At 39.8% G+C, this 23,370-nt stretch overlaps 4 protein-coding genes across 10 annotated transcripts; 3 read left to right on the top strand and 1 right to left on the bottom strand.

Moving 5' to 3' along the window:
* Window positions 1–10,414, top strand: acsl4a (acyl-CoA synthetase long chain family member 4a). Of its 4 annotated transcripts, none has more exons than XM_068325381.1 (16): window positions 16–68; window positions 1,885–1,985; window positions 2,097–2,338; window positions 2,425–2,602; window positions 2,694–2,803; window positions 4,140–4,278; window positions 4,388–4,538; window positions 4,787–4,910; window positions 5,688–5,759; window positions 5,916–6,055; window positions 6,141–6,313; window positions 6,392–6,466; window positions 6,557–6,745; window positions 6,936–7,050; window positions 8,982–9,139; window positions 9,305–10,414. In XM_068325381.1, the coding sequence occupies exons 2-16, from the start codon at window positions 1,982–1,984 to the stop codon at window positions 9,460–9,462; spliced, it is 2,028 nt and encodes a 675-aa protein (XP_068181482.1). In that variant the 5' UTR covers window positions 16–68; window positions 1,885–1,981; the 3' UTR covers window positions 9,463–10,414. The 4 variants fall into 4 exon arrangements, with proteins under 4 accessions (XP_068181480.1, XP_068181482.1, XP_068181481.1 ...); XM_068325382.1 differs by lacking the exon at window positions 16–68 and adding an exon at window positions 1,386–1,630; XM_068325379.1 differs by having other exon boundaries at window positions 1–68; window positions 1,885–2,338.
* On the bottom strand, window positions 9,741–12,413 carry nxt2 (nuclear transport factor 2-like export factor 2). Its single transcript, XM_068325383.1, has 4 exons — window positions 12,262–12,413; window positions 12,057–12,143; window positions 10,872–11,016; window positions 9,741–10,696 (listed from the first exon to the last, which is right to left on the bottom strand). The coding sequence occupies exons 1-4, from the start codon at window positions 12,274–12,276 to the stop codon at window positions 10,512–10,514; spliced, it is 432 nt and encodes a 143-aa protein (XP_068181484.1). The 5' UTR covers window positions 12,277–12,413; the 3' UTR covers window positions 9,741–10,511.
* Window positions 12,414–12,668: 255 nt separating this feature from the next.
* Window positions 12,669–15,578, top strand: psmd10 (proteasome 26S subunit, non-ATPase 10). The gene is made up of 5 exons (XM_068325997.1): window positions 12,669–12,881; window positions 12,972–13,070; window positions 13,358–13,504; window positions 14,716–14,882; window positions 15,110–15,578. The coding sequence occupies exons 1-5, from the start codon at window positions 12,768–12,770 to the stop codon at window positions 15,261–15,263; spliced, it is 681 nt and encodes a 226-aa protein (XP_068182098.1). The 5' UTR covers window positions 12,669–12,767; the 3' UTR covers window positions 15,264–15,578.
* A 1,041-nt stretch (window positions 15,579–16,619) lies between these two features.
* On the top strand, window positions 16,620–23,086 carry xiap (X-linked inhibitor of apoptosis). Of its 4 annotated transcripts, none has more exons than XM_068325515.1 (8): window positions 16,620–16,758; window positions 18,316–18,588; window positions 19,552–20,113; window positions 20,237–20,336; window positions 20,471–20,549; window positions 21,864–21,903; window positions 22,044–22,226; window positions 22,333–23,086. In XM_068325515.1, the coding sequence occupies exons 2-8, from the start codon at window positions 18,352–18,354 to the stop codon at window positions 22,527–22,529; spliced, it is 1,398 nt and encodes a 465-aa protein (XP_068181616.1). In that variant the 5' UTR covers window positions 16,620–16,758; window positions 18,316–18,351; the 3' UTR covers window positions 22,530–23,086. The 4 variants fall into 4 exon arrangements, with proteins under 4 accessions (XP_068181616.1, XP_068181619.1, XP_068181617.1 ...); XM_068325518.1 differs by having other exon boundaries at window positions 22,336–23,086; XM_068325516.1 differs by lacking the exon at window positions 16,620–16,758 and adding an exon at window positions 17,238–17,255.
* The last annotated feature ends 284 nt before the right edge of the window (window positions 23,087–23,370 follow it).

Raw genomic sequence — 23,370 nt, forward strand, 5'->3', positions numbered from 1 at the left:
CTTCGGAAAAGGTAACTTTCGGTCATATTATGAGAGGCGACGCGACTGACCCGAATCCGCTGCTGAAGGTAGGAATGATTCAAGCCTGGCAGATGACTAGAGGCTCACTGTGATGCTGTTGACTGTAATCTCTTTACTGGATTTATCCGTTTGAAGATTACAATTGAGATTCATTTGTGTGGCCGATGTTTAATTGGTTTTAGCCGTATTCTAGTGAGCCGATGTTAACCTTAATCAACTCGTAACAGGTTTCCTAATATCTGGAGCTCTATCGCCGGCGTGCGCGGCTTTGTCGCCACGTTATCTGCCAGCCCGCTCCTCGCCCATTGTTGTGTGCCCGACGCATGATGTCAACAAAAGAACAAAAGGGTCATCTAATTATTATTATTTTTTTTTATCCCTCGTTAATAAATTAAATACATTTATTTATTTGTATTTCAATTTGGAAACGGCGTGTTTTCTTTCATGAGTTTTCAAGACGGAAGACGAAATGACTTCTGTTCAGGAATTTGCTCATCGCCTGATGTTTAATGGTAATTTATTAAAGATCGTGTTGGAAACAGCGGCTCAAAATGGCTACGTCACACTGTGATTCATCCACATGGGTACGGGTGTTCTGTCCGTGATCAAGTCTGACACAACTTGTCCACATCCGGCCGTCTCCACGGCGGGATGGACGAGACAGGTTTCCACACGGTAGCTGCAGGCGTACATGTCATTATTACACTCATTTTTGAATATATATACATTTTATTTATTTATTTTATTTTATTTAAAATGCTCAAAAAAAAAGCGCGGGACAAATAAAGTTTATACTACTGAACAAGAATGTTTGCCGGGTGACTAATACTACCACTCGTTTGCCCTTATTTGACTCAAGTCTAACAGGATGCCTGGATATAAACAGATGTGTGAAGAAACACGCAAGTCAGGCAGGCAGGCGCACCTCTTGTGTACAAAGTGATCCTTATCAAAGATGAGACGTGCCGATCAGTGGATAGTGAATAGCTGCAACCAATGGGTTTGCAGAAACATCAAAACGCATAAGAAAACAGATCTTTATTGTGACAAGGTATAGTCTGATTAGATCAAACAAAAGCAGTCACGAGGAACCTGCAAACACCAACGTTATGTCTGTTTTGACAAATGAATGTGTGACTTACAGGAAACCAGTTGTTAAATTCTTTAATTTCCTGGTTTTCTGGAACTGGGCTTTGGACCAAAAAAAAAAAAAGTGTCACTTCCGTTAGTTTGTGCTCCTTTTGCCCATCTCCCGCTGTGAGGTATTATCCATCTGACCTAGAGTGGCCTTTCACTGTCCACAGAGTGGGGTGAGTGTCAAGAGAGTTTCCATTGGCTGTCCACAGTCCGATCCTCTTCAGAATAACCATCACGGCTGTTGTCATTGGACAGTTGGTCAAAACGTTCAGAGGGGCCACGCGTCTTAATGCTGCTTCCCCCGACATGACCTCTCAGACACCCTGGTCTTTATTTGGTGTAAGGCTGCCAGAAGCTCGTGCACTTTAAGGGAGGGAATTAAGCAAACCCAGCCTCCCACTTGATTTCTATGTAACTGAGCATCAAAAACTGATAGATGTACAGAAGCTGTTTGGTTCGGAGCGAGGAGGAGGTGAGTCCCTGTTCAGCACTGGGTGGAGTTCCTATTCAGCATAGCCAGCATCAGGTGGTTAAAATGGTATTTCCATTTGGTAACAGAGAGCTGTACTGTAAGATGGCTGATCAATCATTATATTTAGTTGTATCTGGGTTTCATTTATTCTACCTGGGATGAAAATTGTTTTTGTCGTCTTGATATTATCTGTTGCTGTTTTTTTTCTCTGTCTGGGGCTAATCTTTTGATTCGATTCTTCTTGTTACCCACAGACATCTGTAGGATCAGCACACCATCGAGAACTAGTGTGAACACCAGCACTCCCTTCCACACACACACACGCACGCACACACACTTCCGGAGAACAGAATGGGTATGAACTTGGACTCTGCTCTCCAATCTATCCTCTTCTTTCCGATCCACTTGTTGATATGGCTGTACTCCGTCCTGTCCTTCTTACCCTGGTATTACATCACTGGTGCAGCTCAAAAAGAAGCTCAGTCCAAGCGGGTAAAGGCCCGTTCCACTTCGGGCTCTGCAGCGGGCCCATACCGTTCCGTAGACCATTTTGATTCTCTCGCCACTGAGGACTTCCCCGGCAAGGACACACTTGATAAGTTGTTTCACCATGCCGTGCAACGCTTCGGAAATTCCCCGTGTCTTGGTACTCGAGATGTATTGAGCGAAGAGAATGAGATTCAACCCACTGGTAAAGTATTTAAAAAGGTAAGGCATCACATTACGATTCTTTTTTTTTTTAATGTTGGCTGTTAACCAGTTGTGAGATGCTTTAACTCACTCTTTCTACCCAGCTGATCCTTGGAGATTATAGATGGCTGTCCTACAATGAGGTGGATGTTATCGTCAATCAGACGGGCCGCGGACTGGCAGCTCTTGGGCAGCAGCCCAAAAGCAACATCGCTATTTTTTGTGAAACCAGAGCAGAATGGATGATCACTGCTCAGGCATGCTTCAGGCACAATTTCCCATGTAAGTATGTTACAGTATGTGGAGGATGGGATGTTAATACTACAGCGTGCGAATCATGCATCAGCTCCTTTTGTTTATCCAATGATTACAGTGGTGACGTTCTATGCCACCCTGGGAGAAGATGCAATCGCATATGGGCTGAATGAGGCTGAAGTGACACATCTGGTTACCAGCGTGGAGCTGCTTGAAACTAAAATGAAAGTGAGTTAATCCCAACAGCTCAGCGTTAAAACCACTCTTGATGATTTTGTGACAAGTTGTAGAAGTTATGGGGAATCATCTGTTTTTTTACGACAGAAAATAATGATTTGTGACTGAAGTTGGTGCATGTAACCACAGTATGGTTGTAACTGTTTTTTCTATTGCATTTTATTGCACAATTATCATTGTCATTTAAAAAAAACTTATATTAATGATCCCTAAATATTCTATCATTTTATATATATATACCTGTATATATAATGGTAAACCTTTTGAATTATTAATTGTGATAGAATTTAAATAACACAAGTCTTATTTATAACTGTGTATAAGCAAATGATAAGATCAATTTTGCATACCACAGGATACAACAAGCGATATGCATTTTATCTGCAGCTGTGTGACTGAATGAAAACCGTGAGCTGGTCAGAAACATGTTATTCTCTCACGTAGTGAATGATTGGGTGTAAATGAATATTTCAATCATCTTTATGTAAGGACTGTTAATTTCAACAGTTATTGTCAGCATGTTTGAGGAAGCTTTTTTTTCTTCTTCCAGTTATCGGTGGATTGTGACGTACGTGGTGAGCGTTATAAAGCAGCCTGGTAGAGAAGTGACTTTTTTACATAAACTTTACGTTATTTTTAAATAAGATCTTACTCAAGGCAAGATCAGTTGGAAATTAACTATGGAATGAATGATGTAGTAAAATGCTTTGTATGGATAACACCAATACGAAAGCTTTTGTAGCCCCAACTCCTTTCAAATTCAAAGTGCTCCATTTATATTCAAGAGCTCCAAGTCCTAAAAGGCTGTCAGTGAATGTGAAGTTAGCCTTTATTATCTCCCCGCCCCGGGGATATATGGTGATAGTGGGGGTCTGACAATCAGTTTAGACTTCTGTAAAAATATTTTCTAATGGAATTAAGAGTTCAACACAGTTATATAATTAAACTCTTTCTCATTTTCATATTTTTAACCACCCATGTAACAAATATACATTTTATATTAAGGTAATGCAAGTAAGTTTTTTTACAAAGCATCAGTCAGGAAGGACTTCTTTTTTTTCTGATGACTCAACACTGAAACTATGTCTTACACTTTTTACAGCTTTTAGTCATATTGTATTGAATTTTTTATTGCGTTGTCCTTGGAATTGTGTCTTTCCCAAACTTTTTGGATGAAATGGGTTTTACTGCAATGACTTCCCCTTTTGTGAGTTTGCCGTGGATGGAAAAAGGAATGAAGGATTTTCTGATGGCCCTTGTTTACAGCAGGAAATGGTGTGATTATGTGTCCTGGTGCGTTAGCAGCTTTTTGTCTCCTTCCTTCCAGAAAGTGCTTGCACAGATCCCAAAACTGAAGCACGTGATCTATGTGGACCAGAAGAAAGTGAGCACAGACGGCTACCCAGCAGGCCTGTCTATCCACAGTATGCAGGCTGTTCGAGAGCTGGGCATGCTGCCTGAGAATGGTGCGTATCTCATGACCCCCCCCTCCCCCCGGTTGCGCCTCATTTTATTTCAGAAGTGAGAAAACTCACACATACAGCACAAGACAGCAATTGTTGGTTTGTCTTGCAGTGGGGAGGGAAATCACGAAGCCCCAGCCGTCAGATCTGGCTGTGGTGATGTACACCAGTGGGTCCACTGGCCGACCCAAAGGAGTGATGATCGTCCACAGTAACCTAATCGCAGGGATGACGGGACAGTGTGAGCGCATTCCTGGACTCGGGTAAATTTCATTATCAGTCACTTTGTGTCATCTACATTCGTACAACATTAACTTATGGTCTCTGTTCTACTTCCACTTTTCTTATGACTGTCCAGTCAAACAACATTCTGTTAGCTAATGCCACGTGGTCAGTGGGAAGATGACTTGTACTTTGACATGCTTCCAGAAGTCAGATTGACACTGCGGGTTCTTTTAATCCTGACTTTTTATTTTTTACACGTCTTTCTCTTCTCTTTTTTCCCCCACAGGCCTGATGATACTTACATAGCCTATTTGCCCTTGGCTCATGTTTTGGAGATGACCGCTGAAATCTCCTGTGTCACATACGGCTGCCGAATCGGCTACTCGTCCCCCCAGACACTGTCAGACCAGGTAATACCCAGCACCAAAAGCCCAAGCCAGTGATGTTGTGTCTTGAGGGTGTATGGTTTGCTTCTGCGTTACATGCCTGGGTGGGGTCACTAAAGGCATTCATCATGACTCACTTCTCTAGTGTTTCAACAGAGGTTTTAAACGGACAAGTCCTCTGAATGAAAATTTTATAGACAATTCTGCAGTTCAAATTAACCACAATTTAACTTCTGTGGTAGAGCCCAAAGAAACACTTCCGTCATTGACATGTAAGGATTTATCAGAAACGTACACAGCGGTAAGGATGCTGTATTTTTCTTCAGTAACATTTAACTTGCAAATCATGACATTTCAGTCTGTCAGTATGAAATGCAAATGCCTGCTGCAGAAGCTGAGTCAAAACGTCGACTGAGACATTGATGAGCTGATAATTGACACGCTCGCTGCAGTGCCTGTAGCAGTATCTGCTGAATGTGGAAGCCTGTCATCTCCTATGACAGGCTTCCACATTTTTCTCTCTGATGGAGTATTTATTTCTCGCCAGTCATGTTCTCCAACCTTAAACATGTGGACAATCTCAGTAATTGCTCATAGTTCTTTACAAACCCAAATATTTTACCAGCTATCAAGTTACCAATGTGGTCTTTGACGTACGCCATGATCAGAAAAGCTGTTTGTCCTTGTCCAGCATTAGTCAACTAATGAAGACGGTTCCTGCTGGTTATTCATATTTGTACGCATTATTTCTAGTCATTGTTGCTGATTTGGTGTCTTTACCTGTGTTTCTCTTTTTAATAGTCCACCAAGATAAAGAAGGGAAGTAAAGGAGACTGCTCTGTGCTGAAACCCACTCTCATCGCAGCTGTCCCAGTAAGAACCTGCTTTTGATTGGTTCCTCTGTCTATCACACACTCCGGCCTGGTTTCCCCATCATCCTGTTTGTTCACTTTCACACTTGTTCTTTTTTTTTTTTTACTCCCCACAACATTGAATACACAGATTAATTGCATGCTTTCTTTGTAAAAGGAAATACTGGATCGCATCAACAAGAACGTGATGAGCAAAGTTCAGGAAATGGGCTTCGTTCAGAAGAAGCTGTTTATACTGGGCTACAATTATAAACTGGAGCAGATCAAGAGAGGCTACGACGCACCACTCTGCAATGCGTAAGAAACTGCTGTGTCTCACCTAAGATCCTTGGAGTTGTGTTATTTGACTTCGGAACAAACACACATCCATCTGTCTTTGTAGCCTGCTGTTCAAGAAAGTGAAGAAACTGCTGGGAGGACGGGTTAGGATGATGTTGTCTGGAGGAGCCCCTCTGTCAGCAGCCACCCAGAGATTCATGAACGTATGTTTCTGTTGTCCAGTGGGTCAAGGCTATGGCCTCACTGAAACCTGTGGAGCCGGCACCATCACAGAGGGTAAGGAGAGAGTCGGTGTCAACATGGAACAACGTGAAACGTGAGGATCATGTTCTTAACATCTTTTGTCTCGTGCAGTCACGGACGTCAGCACCGGCCGAGTCGGCGCTCCTCTTCTGTGTTGTGAGATCAAACTCCGCGACTGGCTTGAAGGTATGACAGACACACACATTCTGTACATAGTACACATTTCTTTTTATTATAATTAAAGGTAATTATGTGTATTCACATAAATGTTCCCAGGTGGCTACACCAGCAAAGATCAGCCACACCCTAGAGGGGAGATCCTGATAGGTGGTCCCAACGTAACGATCGGTTACTACAAAAATGAAACCAACAACCAAGACTTCTTCGTGGATGAAAACGGTCAGCGGTGGTTCTGCACCGGAGATGTCGGAGAAATTCACCCAGATGGTTGTCTTCAGATCGTAGGTGTGTGCTTTTTTTTTGTTTTTTTTTCCACCAAAGCAAATATTCTTCGCAGCATTTCATTGGTGGTGTACGTACAGTCTGACTCTTCAGACGAATTGATCTGCACTCCCCGATGGCTAAACCATCTGATAACTCTGACGCACCAACTAGCAGACCACTGTTGTGAACAGACTTTTATACTCTCTTTTAGACCGCAAGAAGGACTTGGTGAAGCTGCAGGCCGGGGAGTATGTGTCTCTGGGTAAAGTGGAGTCTGCTCTGAAAACCTGCTCTCTCGTTGACAACATCTGCGCTTACGCAAACAGGTGAGTGACATTTCACATAGACCATGGAAAACCAGTTAATGTAAGAAAAGTCAGATGAAATACATGAAGTCATGATTACGTTTAGAAATATATGTGATGTACAAAGTAAAGCATTTAAAGTTATTGTAAAGCATAAAGAAAAACAAAAGGTCATAAAGACCTACCTAGGGTAGTGTGGGAGGTTCGTTTAAAAATTATCCTGAGACAGATCCAAGTTAATAACAGAGAGCTTTGAGTCCAGTTCAGCGTTGATGACAGATAGCATCATTCCAAAATGTCATATTCTTTGCAGATTTATGGCATCTATGTAATAAACTAAACTTAAAAGTGTCCTTGTGCATTGATAATTTTGCAATAATCTCTTGATAAACACATGACAGGAGCACAAACCCTTGTTTGTGTCGAGTTTTTAAGAGCTTAATTCATTCGGAATCAAATGAATTTCAGCAGAGTCATTTCACTTCTGGGCTAATTGAAGATTAAAAAAAGCAGTTGCCACACTTTTGAAATGGACAAGGTAGCTGGCAGAAATAATAAAAACATAATAAATGTGGAACCAGATGGCGTTCAAAAAACAACCAGTCTTCCCATTGTATCATTCTGCTGTAAAGCTACATTTCGATGATAGTTTGACCCCCATTACGACTCCCTGACCATGAAATGGCTCCCTAGAATTTGGAATCATGTTATTAGTCTGGTGGTTTTTAGAAAAACAAGATGCCTCTAAAAGTGGTTTTCTTCTGGGCCAAATCAAACCGTTTCAGTTCCAGTTCGAGCATAAAGTTAATATTTTTTACTTCTTTTTCTCACATGCATTCCCACTGATGCACGATAGATCTTATGAGGGTGTTGTTGTCATCTTGTAAGGTTATCCAAAAAAGTCACATCAGTTTTGTAGCTGCCCGTATCCCACAAGGTTAAAGGATCCTTGAATAACTACAATAGAACCTGATAGGTTACATAACTTCACTAAAGCCCTCCTTTATTATAATGACTGTTTTTTAATTTCCTTTGCAAAGCTGCAAGTCGTTGAGCCATTATATTCAAAGAAGTTTCCAAAAATGTTTGGCAAGTTACATCTGATACATTTGAACAGCAGTTGAACTGAATTTTAGGCATTCTAGTGTTGACGTCTGCGTATTTCTGTTTCTCAACTTTCTGCGTTCTGGTTTTTAGGCTGCAGTTGCATTTACGTTTTTTTTGTGTCATGTCACAACAACCAGTATTTCACGTTCGTCCTCCCCTTCAGGTGTTTTCTCCATTCCCTCATAAAGTTACATTCCAGATGACATTTTAAAAGCAGTCTGGTCACAAAACTGATGTAGAATTTCAACTTAAACTGATTATTAGCATTCGACTGACATGACTGACATTTTTTCCGCTCTCCAATTTTAAAAAAAGGTCTTGTCAATATTTTCATATGAACTCACCGTTCAACTGTAGAGTATTAATTCAATTAACTCAAAATTCAACTCTGTATTTAAAAAGAAATGAAATTAACTTTATTGATTGTGGCAGGGGAAATTATTTATCCACCCTAGTATTAATCTCACACACGCAGACACACACACACACACACACACAAGGAGCCTGTAAGCATGCAGATGAGGGGTAGAGTGGCGTGTAGCTCCATCATGGTGCACCCCAGTGAACAACTTATGAAGGGGATGGTGCCTTGCTCAAGGTCATCTCAGCAGTACTCAGGAGGTGAATTGGCACCTCTCCACTGCCAGTTCACACTCCGAATTTTTTTGCCTGACTCGGGTCTTGAACTGGCCCAAGACTTAGTGGGCTGAACCACTGCAGCCCCATTTTATACTGTTTAAAATACTTTTAAAAAATGTTTAGTATTGAGTGGGCTCACGTCCAGTTCTTCAGGAAACTTCAACCTTCTCTTTTATCAACCTTGTTTCTGATGTTCATCCCTGCAGTGAACAGAACTATGTGATCAGCTTCGTGGTTCCCAACCAGAAAAAGTTATCTGAACTGGCCAAACAAAGAGGCATTGTGGGAACATGGGAAGAGATCTGCAGACATTCTGAGATGGAAACAGAAGTTCTAAAAGAGATCAAGGAGGCTGCTGTTAAAAGTAAGAGACATCTTTTTATATTGGTCTGCTTTGGCTGTAATGTCTTGTAATGCTCTCCACCTAGTCTGGTTTTTCCTGTGTGTTGTGTACAGACAATTCAGCAGAAAAACTGGTTCATATTAACTGACATTGCCGTGTCGTCTTCCTCTCTTTTCATTCATGCAGTTAAACTCCAGCGATTTGAGATCCCAGTGAAGGTGCATCTGAGTTCAGAGCCATGGACCCCGGAAACTGGCCTGGTTACTGATGCTTTTAAGCTGAAGAGGAAAGAGCTGAAGAACCACTATCTCCCTGACATAGAGAGAATGTATGGTGGCAAATAAAGCCATCACTGTCGAGTCCCCATAACTAGAACGACCACTATTTTGATCTGTAAATAATACACCTAGTACCTGATTGGTGTCCCTTATGCCATTTGTGAACTACAGGTGTCCAAATGAAAATGTTTTGAACAAAAAAGCTGAAGTTGTAACAGTTCCTCCATACATGCTGCTTTTTACTATTTCGTGGACGAGTTTAGATTTGACTTCAGCGTGTTGGAACTTTGATCATACCTGCCACACATAAAATGCTGGTGCTTCAATCGTGTCCATTCAAAATATTAACACCCATTTTGGAGGCTTGTAATGCTCTTGTGAAATTGTAGTGCTGATGTCGCTGTGCCTTGAGTCTGCAGTACATCTGTAGTCGAGTAAAATTAAGTGGAAACCAGATGAAAAATAAGTTTACATTTTTTGTTACGAAAGCAGCTAAACTGCCATGTGAATTGTACTTGAGGCTCAATGGAGAAAAAAGGTCAAAGGGTTTGCTTCTCTTATGTCTTTTGATTGTTTTGTCAGTCGATTCAAAAATGACCAAATTTGTAAAAATACAAAATTTTAAACGACTCAGGAAGATAAGCAAATATTTTAATATATGAAATTGTCAACTGGTAGGATGTTTGTATAGAAAGTACTGTACATCTGTCAGAATTCTTGTGGACACCTTATTTATTTCAGAATGAGCATGTTTTACTAGCCAACTGTTAAGATGCTTGTTAGCACGAGCCAGTCAGAACTGGCCAACTGTAATGTGTGCTTTACCTCATTTAATTGGTTACTGTCCAGTTGGGTGTCAAAAGGTAATCTCAACGTAGCTCATGTTAATAGGAGTGTTTTCTATGTATTTTTGACATGTCGTATTGATGGTCATTTGCTGTTGCAATTTGTATTTATTACTCCATTATGAGCACATGCCTTGTTGGACATTTTGACAATAAACTTTTTTGTTTTGTGATGTTTTTGATTTTATTTAAAAAAACAAACAAACATCAAACATGTTAAAGGTACCATCATTCAAACACTTTAGATGGGATTGTTATGAGAGGAGAGGCTCAGCTGTTCCAGTCTTGAAATCTGAAGCAGTCGCTAGCAATCTTCCAAACAGGCTGGTCATTGTTGGGTGTAGCCTGAGCCGTCAGAAGAAAGTTCTGGTTGAAGAATCGTTGTTTGTTCCCTTCAAACTTGACTGTTCCACCAGTCACCACGAGCAGTGTGGTTTGGCCTTGGGTTGCTTGTTCTGTGAATGAAGAAAAGGAAGACTGATTCTGGATTGATTGGCTTTAACCAGTGCATTAAAGTCCTGACATCAAGTGATATTTTCATGTGTAAGCATGCTTTAAATGATCTGCTTGACCTTCACAGGATTTTCCCTCTATCAGTACCATTTGGTTGCACTTCATTGCTCAACTCACCGTGAACTGGTTGGCAATCCAGTGTGTGAACTTGGAACTCGCTTGAAGGCAATGACTCAAAAAACTCCCCCAGGGCGTCGTGTCCTGACACAGCATTCCCATTCCATACTAACGTGGCCTTGTCCAGGTAGAGCCGGGTCAGGTTCTGACACACAAGAGCCAGTAAACTGATTAATGACTGTGACGGAAATAATGACATCAGCTAGTGCACAAACATTCAGCACTCTGTGTCTATGGCAAATGGATATTTTTGGACTCCAAGCTAAATAATGAGATTTTGCAAGACAGGCGTGTCTCCTGGAGAATATTTTAGAGGCATTCACGCACAAACGCCTCCCCAATAAATGGATTAATGTGCTGTACGGGCAGACCAGAGCTATGCTGACGTGGATATTTGATGGGGAAAATGATGGGGCAGCGAATTTTTTATTTTAAACAATATCTTTAAAATCAGGACACTTTTCATTTCATGAGACAATTTATCTTTGAAAAATTGAGATTTATGTGGACACAAGATTATATTACACAGGTTCACTTCATTGCATCTAGAGAATACAAGAGATCATTCGTTTTGCAATGTCCCGCAAATGTTAAGTTTTAAAATAAAATAAAAAAAATACTGACAATTCCATGATTAATTGGTTGAGAAAGGCCCATTTGTAGCAATACCTCAAACACATGTTTGGTAATTCTGTTACCAAATCTCTCTGAGCTTGATCCGAGCATTTGACTTGTAAAAGCATCTATGATGAAGGATTAGTGTGCTCATACAAATGATTTCAGGTCAGATGACACGGAAGTGCTGTAATTTCAACATACTCGTGTTGCTCGTATTTAAAACAAATGGGGTGGGAGTTAGCAGAAATTTACCATGCAGTTAAAAGTCGTCCACAACGCTTTTCAATAATCTAAACACTGCGTTCGGTCTCCATCTAGTGTTTGTCGGTGTGTTTTCGGGACAGAGACATGTAGGCTGGCGTTAGGGTGAAGGCTGGACCCGGCTATTACCAGTAGGGTCATGTTTGGTTCAGAAAATGTCGATGTTCATCATTTAGAACATTTAATTTTCTCTTCTCTGAAAGAAGCCGCTCTATTAAGGTGCGTCTTTCAGAGAAGAAAATAGCGTTTCAACAAGTTGTGTTCAATTTAGAAATGCCTTTGAGTACAAAATAAAAACTTACTCACCCTCCTTTTCTTATCCATGCAGTCATAATATATGTTGACAAATTCTTCTGAGTACCTGCATGACTGGTCGACATGTGTCCGGAAATCCTGAGGAGACAATTAATATAGGATCACGATGAATTAGTTAACTAACATTATGAATTGAGGCCAAAACTGTTAGCATTGCCGTAACTGTTAATTTTCAGCACTAAAGCTTCTAACTCACCAGCGTGACTGCCATTAGCAGAAATATATGAATATTGCGATTACTACTGTGTGTACGGATAGTGAAAAGTCCATCAAAGTATCAGTTTTACGTGGGTTTTCTTTATCTTGCTCAATTAGCAGCACACACATCCATGTCGTTCAAAGGTAACTATTTCCGGGTCAGAACTGTATCTACCAAAATAAAATATTTTATCTTTCGTTTAGATGCAATTAAGGCGAGCGTGTTTTCAATACCTTCCAAATGATCTAATATCCACATATAAAATAATAAAGTGACTATAAAATAACTAGTAAAGCGTCTTTCTAGCTGTAATTGACATGCGATACCGCAGAGGATTTTAATTTGAACAACAAAAAAACTGCTCAAAGCGGAAGTACTATTCCTAATTTCCTGAGTCACTGCTCTTTCGTTTCAAAAGGGAAACAGATTACCACACAAGAATAACAGCATCATTTGAGCTGCTTAAAATTTGTGTAACCCTGAAATTATTAAAAGATTTATTAATGGAGGGTTCCGTATCAAATGTGGAGGTCTGTAATTTTGCTTACACGGGACAGTTTGAGAAATTAAAAGATTGCATCCTGTCAGATAAAAGACTTGCCTGCAAAACGGACCAGGTAAGAATGAATGTCTTGAAAAGTGTTGACATAATGACAAGTGTCGACTTTTAACAACTACAGTAAAACCACGACTTTGTGTCATTTCAGGACAGTCGGACCGCCTTGCACTGGGCTTGTTCTGCTGGCCATACTAACATTGTCGAGTTTTTGCTTAACATTGGAGCGGAAGTAAATCTTCAGGATGATGTAGGTCAAATGGATCTTAAAGACATTAGAATTCCTCCATGTCTTAAAATCCATAATGAGGCAGTGTTTTTGTCCTCTACAATGGTGGAGGGATCACATGTAATACAAGAGTAAGCTTACAGTATATGTAGCTCAATATAGCAGACAATTAAACTAATAATTCCTGCAAGTAACTTGTGTTTACGCCCCCCCCCTCCCATAGTGAGGAAAGTTTTAGTGTTAATTTTATTCGACATCGGATGAATTCACGTTACTCTGTGAATTAAAGTGATGCCTTTTCCCCCCAGGCTTCCTGGACCCCCCTTCACATTGCAGCGTCTGCAGGCAGAGAAGACATAGTGCGAGCTTTAATATCAAAAGGAGCACAGCTGAACTCAGTGAATCAGAATGGGTGCACCCCTCTGCACTACGCAGCTTCCAAAGACAGATACGAGGTACAGCTCACATGACACTCAAAAATACCATATCATGACCTCCTGGTCAACAATGTCCATTTTAAGTCTTTTCTTATGTTGTATCAACCAAACAGTTAAGATATCATTGTCATTTATGAAAAATAAGTTGTTTATGTGCTTATTTTAGGTGTTTTTTTTACTTTATATTTCTTATACTGGTGTTAAAACAGTTAAATGGTCTGAAATACATCATAAAAACATTTTCAATATTTTTAAGACTTGTGTGAGAAGTCTTATGACATCACAGCACCACATTCATTCAAATCATTTTGGGGTATGTTTACTTGACGCTGACCAAAGTAGCTATGATACAGGGCTCAGAGCAGGGAGACACAAAGACCCTCCAACTCAAAACGTTTTTTTTTTTTCAAATTACAGTAATGTAACCATTTTTTGAAAATTAAAAATACAATTTGATGTGTTTGTGGCCTTGTACATGTGCAACTGACCTACCAGGCCTGTAGAATGGCAAGGGACACCCAGTAGTCAGTGGGAGATAAGCCTGATTTATATCTATTATGCATTAACTACCAGAGAGATATAAATGAAACTTGATAGAGGACTAGATGATATTGCAGGAACACACATTACACAGTTTGAAGTGGATCTGGATAAGAGGAAAAGTGTCCTTTTTTTTTCAGCTACATGTCAAAATTAGACATTTTGAAAAGTATTTACCAGTTGCACATACAATAAGGGATGGATTAGAGTGAAACTGGGTGGAAGGGTGCCATAGAAGAAATCACGTTTTCATATTTTGGAGCTAGATCCTGAAGAAAGCTAAAATTAATGGAATCTCTATTTTCTAATAACTGTCAAAGTGAAGTTATTAGAAAACGTTGATGCCAAAGTGCTAAGTTCTGGGTTTTTATGGTCAACAGGTCAAATTATAGGCTTCACATGGGACTGTTCCTTTCAGCTGTAATGACATATTGAGGCAATAGAGCTGCCTTTGTAGGGTTTTGCTTTTCTCTGCTGTATTTCCAAATACGTTAATTTGCAGATAGTGTCGGTGGTTGACCAAATTCTGACAGTCAGGAAGACTTGAGGTGAACAATATTGGCTCAGGGCTTCACTGACATGCCTTCCCGAAACCGACATGTTCTGAAAACACAAATTTCACATAAATGGGAAGTCACTGTATTTAAAAGTAGGTCACATGAACACATCTTTCTTTGTTTTCTTTACAGATCGCCCTGATGCTGTTAGAAAACGGGGCAGACCCAAATGTCACCGACAAGTATGAGTCCACTCCACTTCACAGGGCGTCTGCCAAGGGCAACTTCCGCCTCATTCAGCTGCTTCTTAAACAAAGTGCCTCAACCAACATCCAAGACTCACAGGGCAACACACCCCTGTATGTGTAAATGCTTCTGTAACACTTGAAGAATTTAAAGTCAATTGCTTTGGAATAATGTGGGCTAAAATGATCACAGATGCACAGACTTGTCAAATTTCAAGCCACATCGTTGTTTTTCGTTATGTTTTGTAGATTTTGTGTTTTTAACTTCCATGCTAATGTAGGACTGGGGACAACAAAAAGAAAAATATTTTGATATTTACAAATTCTCATTTTGTTATCAGGCACCTAGCATGTGATGAGGAGCGTGTGGAAGCAGCCAAGTTGCTGGTGGAACATGGTGCCAGCATCTACATAGAGAACAAAGAGGAAAAGACCCCCCTCCAGCTGGCAAAGGGTGGACTGTGCAACTTACTGCGTCGAATTGTGGAAGGATGATACATTTACCACTATCAGTGAGTCACATTAGGAGACTTTTTATTGTTGTCAACCTCGCTGAGCAGATAGATGTGACACATTCAGATGTGAGACAGGTGGAAGACAAGATAGTGCCAAGGAGAAACTTTGGACTGGACTGCATCCTGCACCTCAGACGGAAAAGTAAAATTGCTAAGGCCATAGATGTTGGTTCAGAAGCACTGTGCATAGATTCAGTGTCTCCAAAACTGCAAATTTATTTAAATTAAGTCTGAATTGTTGTGAAAATAATAAATAAAAATCAGTGTTCTGCCTGTGACAAAAACAATTTTTGGGATGTATATTTTCATTGGACATCCAGAATTTTTGGCCTGTCAGTTCAAATATTCCCACCATTAATAATGTTATTATTTTTTGGTCAATTTTCCCATAATACAACTCTGAGGTGTGCGCAACAAAAAAAATGCTTTGGAATTTGTGTCCTCCACATGGACATCAGACCTGACAACATCAGGCTTGTCAACAAGATGGAGCAGATCCTCAGGATCAATGGGATTCAGGAGAGGATTTCAATCACCAACCAAATCTGATAGATTGTTCCTGGTCTCTCAAAAACATTCATAAAAACCAGTCCGTTTATAACATAGTCATCCTAAAACATCAACCAACATGTTATATGTGAGATGTATGAGGAGCCATCAGGCAACAATCACTCACCCCAAGGTAAGAGTTTATAATATTGTGTGTTGTGGGATATTAGCACTAGCAGGATGTGGACAGCAGGTCCACATCCTGCTAGTGCTGGATGTGGATGTGGCTTGTCTTTAATATCTATATCTGCTCCTGAAACCAGTGTGTGATACTAGATGGTATCTGATGACTGCTGTGGATACACGCTGATGGCTCGGACCTTGCTTTCACCCTTCAGCTGATCTTTTGAACTTACCTTCATCTCTATTAATTTGACTTAGATCCTTTTCCTGCTTGATCCTTCTATTTAATCATTTTGCATTCTGTGCACCAATAAAAAATAAACAGTACAATTTTAGATTTCTCAAAATGTTTTTACGTCCCAGCGCTTTACATCAGCCAAAGATTATTTAACAGTACTTTATACTGTGTATGGGATGTGTGTTTAAATGCTATAGCCTGGATGAATTGCTCCTTGCTGCAGTGTTTTCAATGATGTGTGACTCAGATTTTTATTCGGCTCGGGTTTTATTCCTAAAAACGTCTAATCAATATATGAGTACAAAAGGTTAACCTGTCAGGCGTGGGGAATAAAATACAAATGACAATCACTGCTGTTATATGCAAGACACAATTTGTTCCCACTGCAGTTATCGCTGTCGTCTTCTGACGTCACAACGGTGGTCAGCTGGGCTGCGCTGGATGACATGCGCAGTAGACCAACCTGTTCTCCTTCACTTCCTACGAGACAGGTCAAGTCAAAGTAACCAGCACTGGATATTTCAGCAGGTGCTAATTACTTGAAAGACTGACTGGCGACTGTGAGGTAAAAACAGTAAATATTTACGGTTTACAATGATAGGTCAAAAAGTTACACATTGTACGTACTGACGCTAAGTATAATAGCTAAGCTAACATGAATTAGCTAGCTAACGTTTGTAGCTAGTTTCAGATGATATTTCTGCAGTCGCAATTAAAGCTAACGTAGTGGTGTAGTGCTTTGTTTCTTTAAACATTAAAGAAACGTACGTGCTTTAATTCTTTAAAGAAACAGTTCCTTTAAACACACCTGACTAACCTGGAGTTAGTTACTTATAGTTAGTCAGATGCCATCTGTCAAAGGTAAGCAGCGGTCTGTTTGCACTCATCAGCGTTTAGCTGCCACAAAAAGTGGGTCTGTTGTCCCACTATTGTTGAGCAAACTTGCGTGAGCTTTCTGGAATTTGCGGGGCTTGTCGCTACTGTGTGCAAGTTCTTATGACGTTAATCGATAACTTTTTTTTCGCCAACGTGTGCGAAGCAATTTTGACTGAGTCAGTTGCAGTGAGTATAAATTAATATCTTGTGGTACCTTCCGTACTTGTACATTGATGTTCGTGTCTTCGCCTATCGTGATCGCTTCTTGAGAGAATACCAACAGCAAATGGTAGATTAAATAGGGCTGATACGATGTTGTTACGAGATAGGTCTTTGACGTCACAATACGATATTGTATTTGTAGCCTGCAAAACAGACTTTCTGCGATACGTACACGTTCAGGACAAAAGTTCTTCTCTGTATTTATGCCATGTTTGAGTCTGATTATACCTACAATAGTACTACACGCCACACGTCTGTCGGAAAGTATGAGAAAATCAGTGTTGACGAGTGTGCCATAGTGGAGCTGCGGTATCATGCAACTGATCTCCACTTGTGACTAATGAGACTACTTTAATACCATGTTGAGGTCCGATTAGTGCTTTTTGATTATTACAAGTATATAACACATATAATGGGAAATAATTATAGTCGTCTTTTGAATCGTGTTTGTTGTGTCTCTGAAAAGAGATGCACCCTCTGAAGTGAGCCTCGCCCGTCTGTCACTCACGTGGAATGCCCATTTCCGCCATGTGACTAAATGTACCTCTATTCCTTAAAGGCACAGGAACCAAGGGAAGAGGTTTGGATCACAGAATTTTATTTGTGGTGTTAGCTTTTTCAAGTGATTTTAAATGAAATTCTTGTCATGTTTCAGCGGACATAGCACATGTTATACTGGTGCTACAAAAGGGTAATAGTACCCACATTTTTTGTTATTCAGCAAATATTTCATTTTGAATAAAAAATCAACTTTAAATTAAATCGATCGAAGAAGATAGCTAATAATTACTGTAAAATCCTGTCCTCAAGCGACCTCATGAGCGCTTATGCTAAAGAGTTTTCTAAATAAAACACTGCTGAGTTCTGTAAAATACATTGCCTTGTATTGTTAATTTATATAGTGATTTCACTGATGATATTTACCAATTTTAGTCAAAGATTTGCTTCAAAATTTTGCAATGCCTAATTTTTACTCCATACAGTGTTTTCCTGTTGTTTAATTTCAACCTTTCTGTCTTTCAAGTTGGTCCATTGAGCAGTTTCTGGCCCAGCTTCTATCATGTGTGATCACGAACAAGACAGCGATTTGCAGTGTGATGATCCACATTTTTCCATGATGAACAGTCGACTGGAATCTTTCCGTGGCTCCAGCCTGGCCCAGCAGGTGTCTGCAGAAAGATTGGCTCGGGCAGGTTTCTACTTCACAGGCCACGCTGATCAAGTTCGCTGTTTCTGCTGCAAGAAGACTGTGGAGAACTGGTGTAGGGGAGACGCACCAGTTGAGAGACACAAGGAGGTAATCATACTTGTAAAGAATAGCAAATGTTGTCCACAAAAATATAACTCTTTTTGGTCCCACTCTATAAAAGTTGAGGCAAGAGATTTCAAACTTACAGTAGATGCACAAAGTAGATGCTTGACTTTTAGGTGTAAGATTAGGAACTGAAATCTATTCAGTATCATATAGAAACATCCATTGTTCCATGTAGCTCATTAACATAGAGGGAACAGGTTGTTGCTTGTGGCCTGTGGAATCATTCATTCATTCATCTTGAAGCTGAGACAATCAATTGTCTTGTCTTCAGCCGCTTATTCGAAATACAGTTCACAGGTTATGCTGGGTTCTATCCCAGCTGGCTATGGGCAAGAGGCGGGGTACACCCTGGATAAGTCTCCAGCTCACTGCATGGCTCTGTGGAATCTTTGTACACTGTATTGAAAGTCTCTCCATTAAAATTAATTGGAGCACGTTGTACAATGTAGATTCAGAGTATTTGAAACGGGCTCAATGAGTTTTGTGACCAACCATTATCTTTTACCCTCCATAAGATGATTTCAGCCTATGAATAATAGAACAAGGACCTCGGAACCTTGACTTATTAAAATACTCAACAATACTGACAACAAACTACTTCCCTCATCTCCATGGTCCTGACACCTTGACACGTTTTTGCCCACTCAGGATTGGGAACAACAAATTGTAATCAGATCAAGTGTTAATAATGACGATGTATATGAGCTTTTTTGAGACATTTTGCAGAGCCCAATGCACAGCATTTAGTAACCATTTGTGTTTTCTAATTAGCATGTATAGGCTGCACTGTCACTTGTGGGAAATGGAGTGTGATGTTTTTTTGTGTTTGAAATATGTGAGGATTTTTGGTTACGGCAACTATTTTTTCAACCAACAAAAATGGCCATAAAACAAAAGTTTATTTTTTATTGTACTAGACAAATAACAATTTCATTATATTTGCAGGTTTCCCCATCATGCAAATTTCTTAGCTGTATCCACCGCACAGGTTTTAATCCGATTTCTGAAACCATGGAGACTAATGGTTCCACCTACAATGAAGAGGCAGAGGACATGGAATATCGCTTGAGAACAGGACAGGTGGTTGATGAGTCCACCTATCCCATGGTGCCGCACATGAGGAATGAGGAGGCCCGGCTTCGGACCTTCTCTTCTTGGCCCAGCAATGCCTCTGTGAGACCACAAGATCTGGCCCAAGCTGGTCTGTTTTACTTAGGGAAGAGTGACCGAGTGCAGTGTTTCTGCTGTGGTGGCATGCTGGGTGGGTGGGAAGAAGGAGACACTGCCTGGGGAGAACATACCAAACATTTTCCTTACTGCTTCTTCATTCTTGGACACGATGTTGGCAACATCCCATTCCACGGGACTTCAGAGCATCACAGCAGTGGAGGAAACGCCAGGGCTCATGTTCTCATGGGGAGTTTTGAGGAGAGGCTTCACAGCTTCCAAAATGTCCAGCACCCTATAGATAAAGAGAGGCTTGCAAGAGCTGGCTTCTACAGCACAGGTAGAGCAGCAATTCCTGAATGTGACCACAAAAACAACGCAAAATACTTAGTTTATTGTAGTAATTTAATATTTGCTCAAATATTTGGGTCATCGCAATCAATGAACTTGTGTGTCCTTGTAGGGACAGGAGACAAGACATTGTGTTTCTGCTGTGGTGGAGGTTTGAAAGGATGGCAGCCTGATGAAGACCCGTGGGAGGAACATGCTAAACACTACCCTGGGTAAGAACACAATACTTCGTCCTATTTATAAACATAAACGCGCAGAGGCGAGCGCGCGCACACACACACACACACAGACACACACACACACTTAGCTGTTTCATTTCATATCATATGTTTATTTGTTTAATCAGATGCAGATTCTTGCTGGCAGAAAAAGGACAAGAATTTATTAACAGGATCCAGCTTCGAGGCCCACAACAAGATATGGCTGTAAGCATTCAGTGCTGTTACATCTGCTTGTTGAGTAAATTTTTGAATTTTACAAGATATTTGATTTTGAAAGCTTAATGTTAAAAAGAAGTAGTATTCCTAAATCAGGGTGACAATGTGGAGAAACCTGGTCAACATTCGATGTCCCCTGTAAGTCACATATCTGCTTATCCTGGCTTCTAACCATGATTACACGTGGTATTTATGAGACCCAGGAGAACAGGCATGCTGGCATAGGAAGAAGTGTCCTATCCAAAATATGGCTAAATCAGAAATGATTATAAAAATTACTTTTCACATGTCTTGCTAAATATGGATGCATGAACAGAGAAACCCTAAAACGGTATTTATTGCAAAAAAATCAAAATGTAATTATGTTGGGGAAATTAGATTACAGGAGCACAGCTGTTCTGTTTTAAATGGGTTTGGTTGCCATTCATTGCCCTTTTTCTCATGTTGACCACCTAACTTTCTCTTCCCATTGCTGTTGCGTCTTCAGCTTTTCTATTCATTAAAAGTAAAGTACAAAAATATAATTTTATTGCAAGTTGTATAGTAATATTCTCTAGTTTCCTACCTTATGCTTATTCCTCGTCATAGCTTGGTTCTTTTAATGGGTGTAAACAAAGTGATTCATATCTCCAAGGATACATGAACAGTTGGTCACTCCTAAAATAATAATAAAGATGTGTACATTAAGAGTAAACTGCTGTATGATAGTTCAACCAGAGTCCGACCTGACAGGGAAGTAAGAAACAAAAATTCACCCAAGCAACAGTCGAAAAGGGTATTAGGAGTAGGAAGAGGCTCCTGTTTCAAGTGACGGTGATACCTGTAACATTGGAATTTAACGGGTGTGTTCTTGTTTAAAACTACTTTAAAACCTCAAATTATGAATAAAGGGCTCTGCAGAGTTTGTACTGTGGGAGTGGCAGACAAATTGTAGTGAAACCCACTTCATTTAAACTCTAAAACACTGTAGATGTTGCAAACAAAAACATGTCCTGAAAATGTATACTATTATATTTGCTCTGTTGTGATTCAATCATGAATCATTTGCACTTGTCTGGACTAGGAAACAAATGTATTTTGAACACAACTTTGTGGACACTGACAATATAAAAGTTTTTGTTACTTGTGCTATATTTTGTATTACAGTATAATCTTGCAGTTATCTTTGTTAAAATTGACTTTATTGAAGAAAATATGTCAACTGTTAATAAAGTCAATGACTCTAAACTTACGAACAGTAGTGAACATTTTATTGTTATAGTCAGTCACTTTGAAAATAATTCTAACTGTATTTGTTTTCAGACTTCAAGTCAGGAGAATGGATTTTCAAGTGATAGGAATGGTAAATATTTATATTTTTTATTTTGACATTTCCTAAATTTGAAGAAACTGATGAGGGGGACAAATGTAGCTTGCCTACAAAAATTAAAATGACAGGATAACAAATAGCTGTGTTTACTCATGGTTCATCTTTGTGTATAGAGGTGAGTCAGTCGGCCATGACTCAGAGGGCCATTGAGATGGGTCTGCACCCCAGTGTAGTAGAAAGGACTACCTTGGACAAAATCAGCAGGACGGGCTCAGGCTACTCAAGTCTGGAAGCTCTTGTGGAGGATTGTCTGAACAACACACCCCAGAGTGATGTGACCAAGACACCAGAGCAAGGTGCTGTATCCTGATAGCTTAAACACTACACTGAGACAGAGCTGTGGCAGCAGTGATTCCAGCCTGCATATTCACATTTTGATCTTACCTCTCTAATCTGTTTTAGCAGATGAAGACCCACTGGAAAAACTACGAAAGCTGCAGATGGAGAAGCAGTGCAAAATTTGTATGGACAGAGATATCTGTATTGTTTTCATTCCATGCGGTCATCTTGTTTCCTGTAACGAGTGTTCAGTCTCTCTCAGTAAGTGTCCAATATGCTGCAGAGCCATAACGCAGAAGATCAAGACCTATATCACTTGAGGGATTACATTTAAACACTAAATGTAGGTAGTCTGTGATGTGTATGTGTGGTGTGTGTATAAGTTTGTGAATATGACATTCAAACAATATTCTCAATGAGATGATGGATAGCTGCTAATACTGACATGTAAAATGTTTTAAATAGCTGGTGTGGCTTTCAAGGCTGTCTATATTAATACTTAAATCTGCATATGTACAATAAATTATTATTCCCATTAATGCAGCGGTTTCTCACCAGATGTGCCTTTCTCTGTCTGAATGTCTTTCTTTTTTTTCTTTTTTTTTAGAGAGTTTCCACAGTTTAATTGAAGTGGATAGTGAATGTAGTTTTATATCCATATGTGCCCCTCTCATCTGTTTGTCTGGCATATTTAATTTTTTAACTCTATTTACTGATTGCTGCTCTGTATATAAATTCGTAATGGTAGTCCAATAAATCCTTTCAGAAATTGATCCATACCAAATAATATCAGCTCTCGGGTGTGCCGTTAACCAGGGTGATGTGAAACTATTTCATCATACAATCTTGTGTCTCAAAGTCTGAATAAATTTTAATGATTGGAATAATGATTGGAAATATTTTTTGTTTTTCTTCAATTACCTTTGGATCGTGACTGTGACTGGAATGGCAGGCATTTAGAGGATGTAAATTAAAATTAGATACTTTATTAATCCCAGAAGAAATTACACAATTAATCCCCCACTCACAAAAAACTGACAAGATACACTGCAGATGAATGAGGTTGCAGTTATAAAGGCTTAATTTGAAGGTTTCTATTGAACTGATATTTTAAGTCCCACAGTAGACTATCTTTTAAATAGACTACAAAAGCATTTAGAT

This window comes from Antennarius striatus, chromosome 10, assembly GCF_040054535.1.
Source record: "Antennarius striatus isolate MH-2024 chromosome 10, ASM4005453v1, whole genome shotgun sequence".
NCBI lineage: Eukaryota > Metazoa > Chordata > Actinopteri > Lophiiformes > Antennariidae > Antennarius > Antennarius striatus.

Excerpts from the sequence above, each read along its gene's own strand:
- nxt2 (XM_068325383.1), bottom strand. Across the intron at positions 11,017-12,056 it reads GCATGGATAAGAAAAGGAGG|AACCTGACCCGGCTCTACCT; the intron begins GTGAGTAAGTTT and ends CTTGTGTGTCAG. Across the intron at positions 10,697-10,871 it reads GGATTGCCAACCAGTTCACG|AACAAGCAACCCAAGGCCAA; the intron begins GTGAGTTGAGCA and ends CTTCATTCACAG.
- xiap (XM_068325515.1), top strand. The coding sequence starts at position 18,352 with ATGTGTGATCACGAACAAGACAGCGATTTGCAGTGTGATGATCCACAT. Across the intron at positions 18,589-19,551 it reads CAGTTGAGAGACACAAGGAG|GTTTCCCCATCATGCAAATT; the intron begins GTAATCATACTT and ends TTATATTTGCAG. Across the intron at positions 21,904-22,043 it reads ATTTTCAAGTGATAGGAATG|AGGTGAGTCAGTCGGCCATG; the intron begins GTAAATATTTAT and ends CTTTGTGTATAG.
- acsl4a (XM_068325379.1), top strand. The coding sequence starts at position 1,982 with ATGGGTATGAACTTGGACTCTGCTCTCCAATCTATCCTCTTCTTTCCG. Across the intron at positions 4,911-5,687 it reads CCCAGACACTGTCAGACCAG|TCCACCAAGATAAAGAAGGG; the intron begins GTAATACCCAGC and ends TCTTTTTAATAG. Across the intron at positions 6,746-6,935 it reads TGGTTGTCTTCAGATCGTAG|ACCGCAAGAAGGACTTGGTG; the intron begins GTGTGTGCTTTT and ends ACTCTCTTTTAG.
- psmd10 (XM_068325997.1), top strand. The coding sequence starts at position 12,768 with ATGGAGGGTTCCGTATCAAATGTGGAGGTCTGTAATTTTGCTTACACG. Across the intron at positions 13,071-13,357 it reads AAGTAAATCTTCAGGATGAT|GCTTCCTGGACCCCCCTTCA; the intron begins GTAGGTCAAATG and ends TTTTCCCCCCAG. Across the intron at positions 14,883-15,109 it reads TCACAGGGCAACACACCCCT|GCACCTAGCATGTGATGAGG; the intron begins GTATGTGTAAAT and ends TTTTGTTATCAG.